Here is a 13,735-nt window from a genome sequence, read left to right as displayed (position 1 = left end):
CAGACCGAGCTGCCTGGGGTCCGGCCGCGTCAGCCGGCTCTCCACAGCGCCCGCCCTCCCCATTCCTTCCCCGCAGGTGAAGCGCCTCCTCAAGAAGCAGGTTGTGAGGATCATGTCCTGCTCGCCGGACTCCCGGTGCTCCAGGGACCATTCCGTGGAGGACACAGGCAAGAAGGGGGCGGCCAAAGCCAAGAGCGAAGCAGGGTCCGCCAGCCCCGAGGAGACGCCCGATGGGTCTGCCAGCCCCGTGGAGATGCAGGACGAGGGCCCCGAGGAGGCCCACGAGGGGGGCGAGCAGCTGCCCCCCTTCCTGCTGAAGGAGGGCGGGGACGACCGGCTGCACTCGGCCGAGCAGGACGCCGATGACGAGGCCGCCGACGACACAGACGACAGCAGCTCGGTGACCTCCTCTGCCAGCTCCACCACCTCCTCCCAGAGCGGCAGCGGCGCAGGTCGCAAGAAGAGCATCCCCTTGTCCATCAAGAACTTAAAGCGGAAACACAAGAGGAAGAAGAATAAGATCAGTCGGGACTTCAAGCCGGGGGACAGGTGAGCTCAGGGGCGCCTCCCTTTCCCGGCCGGGTGTCCTGCCCCCGCCCCGCCCCCACACGCCTGCACACCCAGGCTCACGTGCTCGTGGGTGTGCTCGTGGTCTGCAGGCCCCACGAAGGCTCAGGGGCGCCCAGCCGAGATGACATGGGTGCCTGGGCTTGGCCGGGTGGGAAGGAGGGATCTGGGAGTGGGAGAGGGCGGGACGGGGGCCCCTTCCCGGAGGAGATGCCTGGTGCTCAGGGTTTCAGGTTACCAAGCCCGCGAGGTGGGGCGGTGGGTAGAGAGCATAGCTGCCCTTTCCTCACTGGTCCTGCCCTGCAGGGTGGCGGTGGAGGTGGTGACCACGATGACCTCAGCAGACGTGATGTGGCAGGACGGCTCCGTGGAGTGCAACGTCCGCTCCAACGACCTCTTCCCTGTGCACCACCTGGACAACAATGAGTTCTGCCCTGGAGACTTCGTGGTGGACAAGCGAGGTAGCGCCGGGTGGGGCTTGGGAAGAAGGGGCGAGAGGTCTGGGCATCACGGACACTCCCCTTGGATGGTGGCTCACTCTTCTGAAGACTCGGGGAGCCTTTCTGGCCTGCACTGACCGAGCCAGGGAAGCAGTGGGTTCTGGGCCCCGTTGTGGTTGACGTGCAGTGGGGTGGGTGGGTGGGTGGCAGGTGGCACCACCAGGGTGCCTTAGCTAGTCATGCGCCCCCCCCTCCCCGCTGGGTCCCCAGTCCAGAGCTGTCCGGACCCTGCTGTCTACGGCGTGGTGCAGTCTGGGGACCACGTGGGCCGCACCTGCATGGTGAAGTGGTTCAAGCTGCGGCCGAGTGGGGACGACGTGGAGGTGAGCGGGTGCTGCCCCCACGTTTCCTTCAGGGTGGGCTCTGGTGGGCTGGATATAGGGCCCCTGCGCTCACGACCACCCATCCTTTCCCAGCTGATTGGAGAGGAGGAAGATGTGAGCGTCTACGACATTGCCGATCACCCTGACTTTCGGTTCCGCACAACCGATATTGTTATCCGAATTGGCAACACTGAGGATGGAGGGCCTCACAGGGAGGATGAGGTACGTGCGCCCTGGCCTTGTGTCAGCTGCAGTACATCATGGTGCCACCAGGTGGCACCCGGAGCCAAGACCTGCAAGTCCTTCGGGCTGCGTGTCCACCCCAAGCGCCTTCCCCAGGAGAGCGGCTGCCGGCAGTGGGGTCCCTCAGTCCGAGCACCTGCACGAGGACTCACCTGCCTGCCGGGCTCAGGCCTCGTTCACACAGCTGCTCCCCGGGCCTATTAGAGAAGCCCATTCCCGTCCTCCGCGCCACGAGCGTGGTGTCAGGCGCTACAGGAGCACAGGAGAGGCCTGTGGAGGTGGCGTCTGAGCTGGGCCCTGGAGCCCAAGTGGGGACACGGGGTGGGGTTGGGCAGATTCCAGGCAGAGGAAGAGTGGGGACGAGAGTCCCGAGGCTGGAAGCCCGGAGAGACCAGGGTGCTCTGAGCAGGAAGGGAGTGAGTGGGGGGCTCAGTGGACGGTGAGCATTGGGGGTGTTTCAACCAAAGGATCCCGTGCTCGAGTTACTCAACGGTGGTCTCTGGCTGGTGCCCACATCCCTTCTGTTCTCATGGCCTTGCCCCTGCCATCACCCTTGGGGAGCTGCACCTTTGAACCTGTCCCATTTGCCCTGCAGCCGTCGGTCGGCCAGGTTGCCCGTGTGGACGTCAGCAGCAAGGTGGAGGTGGTGTGGGCTGATAACTCAAAGACCATCATCCTGCCCCAGGTGAGCCCCTGCAGAGCCCACCTCGCGGCTCCAGACCGCGGCAGCCGGGCCGGGAGCTCAGATCTTCCTGGGCAGGGAGTCTGCTTTGGGGGAGGAAGGTCTCAGGGAAAGGAAAGGCAGTGTTACACCCAGAGCCCCGGGGTGAGAGAGTCGGGAAAGCAGAGAGGCAGCCTACAGCTGGATTGCCAGTCGTGTGTAGATTTTCTCAGACCTCCCAGATCTGCCTGGATCCCCATCCACTGTGCTAAGAAAACACAGGTTGCTTCCTTTAAGAAACAGAGCCTTCACACCAACACTTCTAGGAAAACTTTCACAGATCAGGGAGAGAAAGCAGATGGGTTCTGAGCGGCAGGGCTGTCTTTGACGCTGCTTCTTCGCTCCCTTGTTTGAGCTGATGCTCACACCCCAGCTCCCCTCTCCTGGCACCAACATGGGGTGGGGAAGGGGCTCACCCCTCGTCCAGGAGGCCATTCCAGGGGCGGGAACAGGCTGTGACACAGCCCCGCTGACCAAGTGCGCCCAGCAGCCAGGAGGCTGGAACAGGCCTTGGCTGGGCCTTGGGCCCATGGGTGGGGCTGGGGCAGCGGAGGTGCCTCTCAGGGGCCTAGGGCCCACCAAGCACAGAGGCCCAGCTGCGGAGGCCAGAGCAGGAAAGGGAGGAAGGGTGGCGTGGCTGCCGAGGCCTCAGGGCGCCATCAGCTCTGAGGGTTGGGGTCCTGGCAGAGCGCCCCTGAATGGCCCGCGCCCCATCTCCCCCCACCAGCACCTGTACAACATCGAGTCTGAGATCGAGGAGTCAGACTATGATTCGGTAGAAGGCAGCACCAGTGGGGCGTCCTCGGATGAGTGGGAGGATGACAGTGACAGCTGGGAGACGGACAATGGGCTGGTGGAGGACGAGCACCCCAAGATAGAGGAGCCCCCCATCCCAGCCACCGAGCAGCCAGCGGCCCCCGAGGAGGACAAGGGAGTGGTGATCAGCGAGGAGGCTGCCACGGCCGCCATCCAGGGAGCCGTGGCCATGGCCGCCCCTGTGGCTGGGCTGATGGAGAAGGCTGGCAAGGATGGGCCCCCGAAGAGCTTCCGGGAGTTGAAAGAGGCCATCAAGATCCTGGAGAGCCTCAAGAACATGACCGTGGAGCAGCTTCTGACGGGCTCGCCCACCTCGCCCACGGCGGAGCCGGAGAAGCCGACGCGGGAGAAGAAGTTTCTGGACGACATCAAGAAGCTGCAGGAAAACCTCAAGAAGACCCTGGACAACGTGGCCATCGCAGAGGAGGAGAAGATGGAGGCGGTGCCAGACACTGAGCGCAAGGAGGACAAGCCCGAGGGGCAGTCGCCTGTGAAGGCCGAGTGGCCCAGCGAGACCCCGGTGCTCTGCCAGCAGTGCGGCGGCAAGCCCGGGGTCACCTTCACCAGCGCCAAGGGCGAGGTCTTCTCGGTGCTGGAGTTCGCGCCCTGTGAGTTCGCCCCATGTGTGTTCCAGATCTGGAGGCCAGGTGGCTGGCCCCTGGCTGCCGCCCAGGGCGGGGGAGCCGTTTCCCTGGCCTGGGCACCAGTCCCCATGCCAGAAGAGGAGGGCAGGGAGCATGTGGGTTCATCCACCTGTCGGGGGAGCGCTCCCAGCGGCCGCCGCACCTCCAGGTGGAGCTCCCAGGCCTCGCCCTAAGGAACTGACCACTCTCTTTCCCCCTCTAGCAAATCACTCTTTTAAGAAAATTGAGTTCCAGCCTCCAGAAGCCAAGAAGTTCTTCAGCACGGTGCGGAAGGAGATGGCCCTGCTGGCCACCTCGCTGCCCGACGGCATCATGGTCAAGACCTTCGAGGACAGAATGGCAAGTAGCCGGGTGCGGGCCGGGCCTGGGGACCGCCGGGCGCCCGAGAGGCTGCAGCCTCGGCGACTCCTTACGGGGCAGGACAGGCTCTGCCGGGGGAGCCACACGGCTGGCAAGAGTCCCACGCGTGTGTCTAGACCAGATGGTCGTCCTTTTAAAAGTTAGCTTGAGATTGTAATGATCACCTGACTCTTCTCTCGTTTTTTGAAAAACCAGAACATTTTAGAAAAAGTCATAGTTGCCTTTGACCAATCCTCACCCTGCCCCCAGGGGCCATGACTTCAGGAGTTTCATGGGTCTCCTTCTAGGTGATCTACTTCTGTGTTTACGTGTTCGTGCATCGCCATAAACCAGCCTATCTTGTAGGATTTCTTCTACATGAATAGCACATCATCATACACGTCATCTATAACTTGTTTTTTTTTTTCAGTCAACAGAGTAATTTTTGAGACCTACCCATGTTGATTCACACTGATGTAGGTCATTGCTTTTTAGCAACAGGACAGTATAGCCTCCCGTGGCCACGTCACACTCCATTTGCCACTTCTCTGTGACCTGGGCCCCGTGTTTTGAGTCATGCTGGTGGAGGCGTGTGAGTGCCTCCTTGTTTGTTCCAGAAGTGAGCGAGCGTGGTCCATCTGCCACCTTATTGTTCAGCAGACCTTCACTGGGCCTCGCTGTGTGCCAGGCACCATGCGAGACACTGAATTTGGGTCCGAGTGAGGCCTCAGCTCCAGCCCAGGCCTGGAGGAAGGGGCCAAAGGAAAGGGACCACAAAGAGAGGCACTGTTGAAATGGGCCTGCAGGCGGCCAGAGACCCCAGGGCAGGGCCCGGAGCGCGTGCGTGGTCAGGGCTGCTCGAGGTTCTTGATGATGCTTTTCGTTTTCCTTGGGTTTTAGTGAAATTCCTTTTGAAAATTCCAGCCCATCTCAGCTCTGCTGATGGAAGAACTCTTTTGTTCGCTTTCTACCCAAATCTCACTCAGAGGGAAAGGGAAATCGTGTGTTATCTTGAGGCCCACAGAGTGGCTCCAGTCCCAAGCACACGCGAGGATTCCGTCACCAGCTCGTCCTCGGCCCTAGCCGGCTCCCAGCTCGTTGCTCACCCGGCACGTTGCCCTGGCGATGGTCCCCCCCAACCCCGACAGTCAGTGTGGATCTCTGGTGTCTGTGGAGAGTCTCCTTGATGACTTACAGCCTCAGTTTCTAGTGGTCTCCCAGCATTTTCCCCGACTCCAGTTCCTCTCATCCTTCTAGTTCCCTAAAAGCAAGTGCAGCCTTGCCATCCTGGAATGTTCTTTCATCTTCTGATGGGTTGTAATTGTTGCTTGCTTCACTGGGGGTGGGGGGCTGTTTTGAGGACTGCAACTTACAAGTAATGATGTATAAGGAAAAAACCTGGTAGGATACAAACCGGCTTGGAAAATTCTTTTTGTGCCAGGAGTTAAAAGATGCCAAGCAGGTCTGCACAGAGATGTTTGCGTTTAGCTTCTCCATTGCGGGCAGTGTCTGGAGTCCCAGGGGGGCTGCTCCTGCTGGAGCCGCACAGCGCCCTGGAAAAGATCACATCCAGCTGCCCCATGTGGAAGCCCGCCGCCAACCTCAGCCTTCCCTCCCTCCCTCCTCTAGGACCTCTTCTCAGCCCTAATCAAGGGCCCCACTCGCACCCCCTACGAGGACGGGCTCTACCTGTTCGACATCCAGCTCCCCAACATCTACCCAGCCGTGCCCCCCCACTTCTGCTACCTCTCCCAGTGCAGTGGCCGTCTGAACCCCAACCTGTATGACAATGGGAAGGTGTGCGTCAGCCTCCTGGGCACCTGGATTGGAAAGGTGGGTACGGTGCCGGCACCTGGTCAGGACTGGGGGAGGCCAGTCTGGACGGGTGTCTGGGACAGAGTTGATCGATGGCACTGTGTGTGTGTTTTAGGGGACAGAGAGGTGGACGAGCAAATCCAGCCTTCTCCAGGTGCTCATCTCCATCCAAGGTACGGTGGGCGGGGCCGGGGGTGGTGACAGGGCTGCCAGAGGGCACAGTGACTCTGGCTTTTGCGTCCCCCACCTCCTGTCTGTAGCTCTGGTCTCCTCTCTGGGGTTGAGATCGGGCGGGCCTGATGGGCTTCTCCCCCCGCAGGTCTAATCCTGGTGAATGAACCGTACTACAACGAAGCCGGCTTTGACAGCGACCGCGGCCTGCAGGAGGGCTATGAGAACAGTCGCTGCTACAACGAGATGGCGCTCATCCGCGTGGTGCAGTCCATGACCCAGCTGGTGCGGCGGCCGCCCGAGGTCTTCGAGCAGGAGATCCGGCAGCACTTCGGCACTGGCGGCTGGCGGCTGGTGAACCGCATTGAGTCCTGGCTGGAAACCCACGCCCTGCTGGAGAGGGCCCAAGCGCTGCCCAACGGGCTTCCCAAGGACAGTAGCTCTCCAGAGCCGCCAGCTCTGGCCGAGCTCTCAGACTACGGCCGAGAAGAACCTGAGGACGGAGGGCTGGCCCCTGGAGAGGCCTCCCAGGGCTCAGACTCGGAGGGCGGCGCGCAGGGCCCGGCCTCAGCCAGCAGGGACCGCACAGACCAGACTTCGGAGGCAGCGCCTGACGCCTCAGTGCCACCCAGTGTCAAACCAAAGAAGCGGAGAAAGAGCTACCGGAGCTTCTTGCCTGAGAAGAGTGGCTACCCTGACATCGGCTTCCCCCTCTTCCCGCTGTCTAAGGGTTTCATCAAGAGCATCCGGGGGGTCCTGACGCAGTTCCGGGCCGCTCTGATGGAGGCAGGCATGCCCGAGAGCCTGGAGGACAAGTAGTCAGCCAGCCCTGGAGGAAGGAGCTCCGCCGCGGGGAGAGGCCAGCTGCTGCCTGCTCACTCCCTCCCCTGGAACCTCCCCTCTTCCCTTTCCTCCTCCGTCCTCAGTGCAAGCCCCGCCCATTGCCCTTTTCTTCCCAAGGTGAGTTTGATGCTGAAGTGCAGGAAGTTTCTTGAGATGCTGCCATTTCTATTCCCAAGCAATCTTCCAGCAAGCGGGGTCCGCGTGGCAAAGAAAATCTGAACCCTGTTGCTGATTTTCCACTTGTCACCCCAGGCAGGGTGTCCCAGCACTTCCTCCCTCGCCATCTCCACCTCAGGTCGGAGGTGGGCCTTTCGTGGGGGCTGACGCGGGAGAACTCGGGGCCCAGGTGTGTGCGGACCCGCGGGGCCGGACCCCTGGGACGAGTGGACGTGCCTTGCATGAAGTGTGGGTTGCTCCAGCGGTTCCCCGGTCCCCTTTGTCCTCTTCAGTCCCACTGTAGCTTCCTAGTGTCCCAGGCCCTCCTGCTGCCATCACCAACCGCCTCCTCCCTCGTCTCCCAGCGCCAACACTCCCTTGGGAGTTGTAGCTGCCGTTACAGACTCCTGGCTCTGCTCTGGCCCATTTGCACAGGAGAGCCTTTGGGCCTGTTGAACTCGCTCTCTAAGAGAGGTTGGGACCAGGCTGGGTTCAGGGTGACCCCCAGGAGAGGTGGTGGCCCTCACACGCTGACATGGAGTGAGGACCAGGGAGCTGTTGGGAAGGAAACAGCTGTAGGTGCCTTGCTCTTCCTGTCCCATGGGGCCTTGCGCATCTGCTCCCCCGCTCAGCCCCATCCCAGGGCCCCGGGAGGCAGCAGCACAGACAAGGCCAGGGCAAGTGCGAGGGCCCCTCCTGTAGACTGTGCCCCTCCCACTATCAAATGTTAACGCTGGGAGGCGGCATATAGCTCCCTGAACACAGCGAGCCAGCCCTCTCTCCCTGAGGATGAGAGCGAGGCCTGTCAGCCCTTCACTTACAAGCTGCAGGCTCAACGTGGGAGAGAGGCGGCCGGCAGGCTTCTCCCTCGCGGAGACGGGCCCAGAGGTTTACAAGTTTTCTAAGCGTTTGATAATGTGAAGCTCCAGTTGAGTGGGACGCTGTTGAGCCATCGCAGCTGTGTAATTCTGGTGTATGTATGTAATATTTAAGATTGAAAGAAAATAAATCTCAAAAGCAAAGATATTAACTTACTAGAAAAAAAAAAGACAAAATAAGAAGCCAAAGCATGATGCGTCTTGTCCGCCTTACGCTGGCTCCGCACCTGCGCTGCCGCCACCGCGCGGGCGGCCGGCAGCAGCGCGGGAAGGGCGGGGCCGGAGCCGGTGTCTTGTTCGAGGATCACCCGGGGTGACTGCCGCCGGGGCTGTGCTTCCCCGGTGCGTTGTTCATGTGGAGATGTGAATGCCTACTGCTTAAGATACCTGTATAAAGTGCGGTGTGATTAAACTTTTTTTTTACTTGCATTTTTTTTTTGTTGGGCTCATTACAATGTACAAAAAAGACAAGGTGGCACCATTAAACCTGCCTCTGCCATCCATCCGGCTCTGTCGCCTTTCTTCCCCTCGGGGGCACCTCACACACCCTCCCCAGGGGAAGGAAAGATCCCTATTGCTGGGGAGGCTCGAGGCAGCGGCACCTTCCCCTCCCAGCCTGCTTCTGCGCCTCCGCGCCTCCCGTCCGGGGGGGACTCACGGGGGCAGGGAGATGAGGGTCTAGAAGTTCAGTGGGTCGGTGCTTTTGCCTCCGAGCAGGGCCCGTGTCCCGTTCCTCAAGAGCCACCTTTCAGCAGTGCATCAGCAGTAGCCGTGGTCCCCAGGGGCCCGCGACTGACCAGTTGCACCGGTTCAGCTCCTTCCAGATGCTGGGGGAGCTGACTTGGCAGCACCTGGCCTGGGCTTGAAGCCAAAAGGGTTCCCCGCTTTGAGCAGGTAGCATCTGCCCCTCCCTACTGCTTCCTTTTAACCCCTGCCCACCACTCTCCCACAAGGACGGGCTGGAGGAGGGCAGGGGAGGCTGAGGGAGCCCTAGATTCCTCCAGCTGCCTGCCATTTTGACCTCTGTTGCTCCTTGCCAGTTTTCCCCAGTGCGCCTAACTCGGAGGCACTTTCTCTTTTCGCTGAGACTCGCTGGCCGTGTGGCCCTAGGTAAGACATACTCGCTCTGAGCCTCAGTCTCCCCGCTTGTGCGAAGAGGCAGGCCAGATGTGGCATAATCATCACTGGGGCAGGGCCCCACCCCTACAAAAGCAGCTCCGATCCTGTGCCCACCACCAAAATGACTTCCCAGGGGCCAGTACCGTGTGCACTGCCCCATCCAGGAGGGACCATTGGGCATCATGTTAAATTCTAGAGCCCTGGAAGAAGCAAGACCCCACTCTCCCCAACCCCTAGGATAAGACCAGTAGGCTGGGAAAGTTGCTTTATTTGGATTTGATTCAGGGGGCGGGGCTCCCTAAACAAAACACGGTGGCCTCCACGCTCCTAGCCCAGCACCTCATCCTGGCCTTTGGTGGGCAGAGCCATCCTTCCCAGCCTTCTCCAGGAGTCTCCCTCCTCCTCCCGACCGGCCACGTGAGCTGTGGACAGGCCCTCCAGTCCCTGGGGTGGGAGGGAGGGGCCTAAGCTCAGAGTAAACCAAGTAGACAGACTAAGGCACAGCAAGGCCCGTGGAGTCATAAGTGCTCCGCTGGAGGTGGCCTCCGGCTGGGTGAGGCCTGTGGCTCCGCAGAGGGTGGGGACTCCCTGCAGCCACTGACCATCCAGAAGTAGTTTGGGTGTACCTGGCCCTGCACAGCCTCACTGATCATCAGTTCCCCGTCCACAGCAAACACACCCTTCCTGTCCTTGGGTTCCAGGCGGAAAGCAACCACGGGCACGTACACCAAGTAGGGACAGTCACACTCCATGTGCCTGCCTTTCTCCATGGCCAGGAAGAGACGCAGCAGTGTGGCCCGAGACACACCTGCTCGCACGTAGAACAAATGCATAGCGCCGGCTGCACAGCGGCCCATGGGTGCGGCAAACATCTCACTGCCCAGGTGTGAGTGCAGCAGTGCCAGCACCAGCACGAAGTCCTGCTCCGGCACCACCGTCCAGTGAGAGGGCACTGCCTCCTCCAGGGGCACCAGGTGGGCGTCCACAGGGCCCTGCTGGGCCCGCTGGGCCCGAGCGGGGCAGGGGGGCATCTTGGAGACCACCGTTTCTACAGGGAGGTAGGCCAGGGAGCCCTGGTAGGTGCGCAGGGCCACCAGGCGCAGAAAGGTGCCCAGAGTGAAGCGCATCTCACCCAGGCGCCGAAACTTCTCACTCTCCAGATCCACGTCAGCGATGAAACCCCAAGCCAGGCTGAGCACGGAGAAGAGGCGCTGCCCGGAGGCTGTCTGCAGGGACAGCAGATCCATGGGCGCCAGCAGTCGGCGGCACAGCAGCCGGGTGCAGTTGGTCAGGAGGTCTTCATTAGTCACCTGCTCGTAGCTGCAGAGGGAGAAGTCAGATGGGGAGGGCAGGAGCCCTCACACGTCCTCCCCTTCCTCCTCCTGGGGAGCTGGGGCGGGCGAAGCGACACTGAGTCCCTAGGGAGTTGGCAGGAGTGACAGATGGAGCAGGTGGAGGCAGCAGCTGGAGTCACGGAGAGGGCCCCAGACGGAGGGGCCGAGGCGCCAGAGAAGAGGGCATGGAAGTTACCCCTGAGCATGGTAACTTACAAAAGAAAGCCTGGCAGTAGGGCGGCACTAATGGGAAAAGGGCCACTGTGGCCCTGGGCTCTCACCCGGCATAATGGTTCACAGAAGCGGCCAGTGCATTGCCAGAGCCGGCTGGGAGGCTACACAGGGGCTTCTGGATGGCGGTCTCCCAGTCAGGCCGCTCCATGAGCCCGTTCACCACCTGTTGGAGCGCAGGTGGCCTCAGCCTGGGAAGCACCCCACCCCCACGACCCAGGCCCAGCCTCCCGGTGCGGGCCTCACCTCATGCATCAACCCGTCTCCAGACATGACCACCAGCGCGTCCCAACGTCTCAGGTCCTCCGCCCGCACCAGCTCCCGGGCGTGGTTCCGCCGCTCTGCGGAGAGACCAGCGCGGCTATCACGGCGGGGGCTGGGGTGGGGGGGGGGGGGGGCGGGTCCCTGTCCGGGGATGCTCCCTGCATCCCCGCGGGGAGACACTCACCAGTGAGCGTCAGCGTGTAGGAGACATCGGCCTGGGCCAGCAGGGGCTGCACGTGGCTCCGGAAGAGCTGCAGGGCTTTGCCCTTGCCCCCGCGCGGATTTAACAGCACCAGCACTCGGCAGGGCCTTGGGAGCGGGTTCCGGGAGCCGCCCGCTGTAAAGACAAACCCGAACCGGCCACTAGGGGGCTGACGATCACAGCAGGGGGACCGGGGTGGAAACGCTGTGCCTGAAACCCACGGGTAACTGATCCAACAGAGTCTGACCAGAGGCAGCGGCCTCGAGCGGTGGGGAGCTCCAGCGGCAGCCCCGCGCTCCTCACCCGGCCAGCTTGGCTTGGCTCAGCCTCGGCCCGCTTCCGGTCTCGTCGGGAAAAGTGCTTCTCTCGGGCGTCCCCAGCCTCTTTTGTTCAGCTGACTCGGGCCAACCTTCCTCTCGAGAGAGAGAGAAGGGATCCCCCTACAGGCCTTCCCCGCCAGGCCCCCACAAACCTGCATCCATAACCTCGACCCGTGGCCCCCGCTGCCAGGGGGTCCCCGGCGCTGTCGGGGCGCTGTCCGCGGCGGCGGCTCCTGCCTTCAGCTCCTTATCGGTGCTGCCCAGGCGGGCGTCTCGGTGCCGGCTGTGGGGCTCGCCCTCCCCGCCCGGAGCCGGGGCTGTAGGGGCACCCGCGTCATTCCCTGCGGTTGCCGGATCTGGGGGAGAGGAGACACCGCTGGTGGAGTCCGCAGCGGCCCCCTGAGGTGGGGGGCGCCCTGCTAGGTCCTGGGACCACGCGCGGGGAGCCGCGCCTCCAGCATCGCCTAGTTTTCCGAGAGGTCCTGAGAGCCGAGGTCCAGTGCCACCAAGGGCGCTCCCGTCCTAGAACTGAGCTCCCACCCCCAGAGGCAAAGGGTCTCTTCCTGAGGGGCTTTCTTTCCTGGGGCCTCGGGTTCCGGCCCGACGATGAGTCAGAGCCCCGTGGCTCTCTCCGGGGGGATCAGGTCCTCACCCCCTGGGCGCTGCCAGGAGGAGGGGAGTCCAGTTGCGTGAAAATTCCAGAACGTGAGTGGACATCGCAGGGCGCGAAGTTCGGGGCGAGCGATCCCCGCCCCGAAACAGCCGGGTCGCCGTGTCCTCTACCCTGAGCTCCGGAGCGGCCGGAGTCGCCGCGCGCGCCTCTAAGGACCAGGCTCTGCGGCGCCGCGCGCAGCGCTCGTGGGAGCAGCGCCGGAGTCGCGCAAGAGCTGAGCCGGAGCCCGGCCGCCAGCCGCCGCCTCCCTCGGCCGCAGCCGAGTGGGCGCGGAGGCCATGCGGTGCACGGCAGTTTCCCCGACCGCCCAGGAGCCACGCACGGCGAGAGGACAGGGCGGGCGGCCAGCCCTACCCAGTCGGTCCGCTTTGCTGGGGAAGCGCCACCTCCGTTCCCCACAGTGGCCTAGGGCTGAACGCAGCTCGTCCCGGGCTCAGCCTCGCATCTGAGGGACAACTGGAGCGCCGGGCAAATGCTGACTGCACGGCCTCGCTGTCTCCAGCCTCAAACTTTTGTCTCAACTTCGGGGAGGGACCTGTGCCTCGCCCCCGGGCCTGGCCACGCCCCTCGCTCCCCGCGTTTGCGGGGGAGGACCCCGCGCCCTGCATAGCTGGAGCCCGCCTGTCCCCGGCCTCACCGAGCTGCCCCCCGCACGGTCAGCGCCCACGGCTCGGCCACGCGCAGCCCTTTGCCTGGGTCCCGGGACGCTGGGAGTAGGCGACCGCCGGATGGCGGCGCCGCGGCCCGGCAGAAGAGGCGGAGGCCGTTGGCGAGGCGCGGAGCCCCAGGCCCGGCCACGAGCGGCGCGCCGCGAGCGCGGCGTCCCGGGCGCGCGACGGTGAACGCGCAGCGCAAGCCGAGGCGCGGGCCTCACGCGATCTCGCCTCGGCGCCCAAAGTCGGAGCGGCCCCCGGGTGGGACTCCGGGCACGCGTGGCTCAGGGCTCCGGGCAGATCCTCGGCTGTCCCTGGACGCTGCGACCTTCCGCCCCGAAGTCTCCCGGCAGAACTGGCCCCGCTGCCGGCTCCGGGCAAGCAGCGCCCGCTTCGCGCGCTCCGCCCCATCCCACCCGGATTTCGAGGCCCAGACCCCGCCGGGTCCCCCCCGCTCCGTGTCGGGGCGTCTCTCCAGCCGCTCCAGTTCTCCCCCAACGACTTATTTTTAGCCTCCCGACCAGGCAGCTCTGCAGCGCAGCCACCGAGCCTGAGGCAGCCAGGCGAGCGGTCCCGGGGAAGGCTGGCGACCTGCGCGGGGGGATGAGGTCCAGAGGAGGGATCCTTGTCAAGAACCTCAAAAGTTGGATCTTTTTCACAGAGGACAACATCGAGGCTCGCCTAGGCCGGAGAAGCTGCTCCGCAGCGGGCGATCCAGGCCCACGCACCCGAGAAGGGCTTGGCGGTGTAAACAGGCCTAGGGGTCCCCATCCGCATTGGGCAGCCAAGCATCGGGGGCGTGTCCTCCGCCGCCTCCACTGGCTCAGTGGGAAGATGCAAACGGGCCCGGGACTCGTGTATCGGAGCTTGTGTGATAAACATATCACCGGCAAGTAAGTGTCTGACCTGAACTTGTCCGCGAC

The 13,735-nt window shown here is 63.2% G+C and overlaps 2 protein-coding genes across 2 annotated transcripts in view; one reads left to right on the top strand and one right to left on the bottom strand.

Annotated features, from left to right (window-relative positions):
• UBE2O (ubiquitin conjugating enzyme E2 O) overlaps window positions 1–6,958 on the top strand; it is a 54,911-nt gene extending 47,953 nt beyond the window's left edge. Inside the window, exons 9-18 of the mRNA XM_065897171.1 lie at window positions 77–549; window positions 874–1,028; window positions 1,278–1,390; window positions 1,484–1,612; window positions 2,229–2,318; window positions 3,082–3,778; window positions 4,017–4,153; window positions 5,783–5,986; window positions 6,084–6,141; window positions 6,288–6,958. Coding sequence (XP_065753243.1) covers window positions 77–549; window positions 874–1,028; window positions 1,278–1,390; window positions 1,484–1,612; window positions 2,229–2,318; window positions 3,082–3,778; window positions 4,017–4,153; window positions 5,783–5,986; window positions 6,084–6,141; window positions 6,288–6,958 — 2,727 coding nt within the window. The remainder of the gene's footprint in view (window positions 1–76; window positions 550–873; window positions 1,029–1,277; window positions 1,391–1,483; window positions 1,613–2,228; window positions 2,319–3,081; window positions 3,779–4,016; window positions 4,154–5,782; window positions 5,987–6,083; window positions 6,142–6,287) is intronic.
• A 2,695-nt stretch (window positions 6,959–9,653) lies between these two features.
• SPHK1 (sphingosine kinase 1) lies at window positions 9,654–12,203 on the bottom strand. The gene is made up of 6 exons (XM_065897074.1): window positions 12,139–12,203; window positions 11,639–11,862; window positions 11,149–11,301; window positions 10,947–11,041; window positions 10,751–10,866; window positions 9,654–10,455 (listed from the first exon to the last, which is right to left on the bottom strand). The coding sequence occupies exons 1-6, from the start codon at window positions 12,201–12,203 to the stop codon at window positions 9,654–9,656; spliced, it is 1,455 nt and encodes a 484-aa protein (XP_065753146.1).
• Between the last annotated feature and the right edge of the window lie 1,532 nt (window positions 12,204–13,735).

This window comes from Phocoena phocoena, chromosome 19 (genome assembly GCF_963924675.1).
Source record: "Phocoena phocoena chromosome 19, mPhoPho1.1, whole genome shotgun sequence".
Taxonomy (NCBI): domain Eukaryota; kingdom Metazoa; phylum Chordata; class Mammalia; order Artiodactyla; family Phocoenidae; genus Phocoena; species Phocoena phocoena.
The sequence above is the reverse complement of the archived record's forward strand: the minus strand, read 5'-3'. Positions and strand labels throughout refer to the sequence as shown.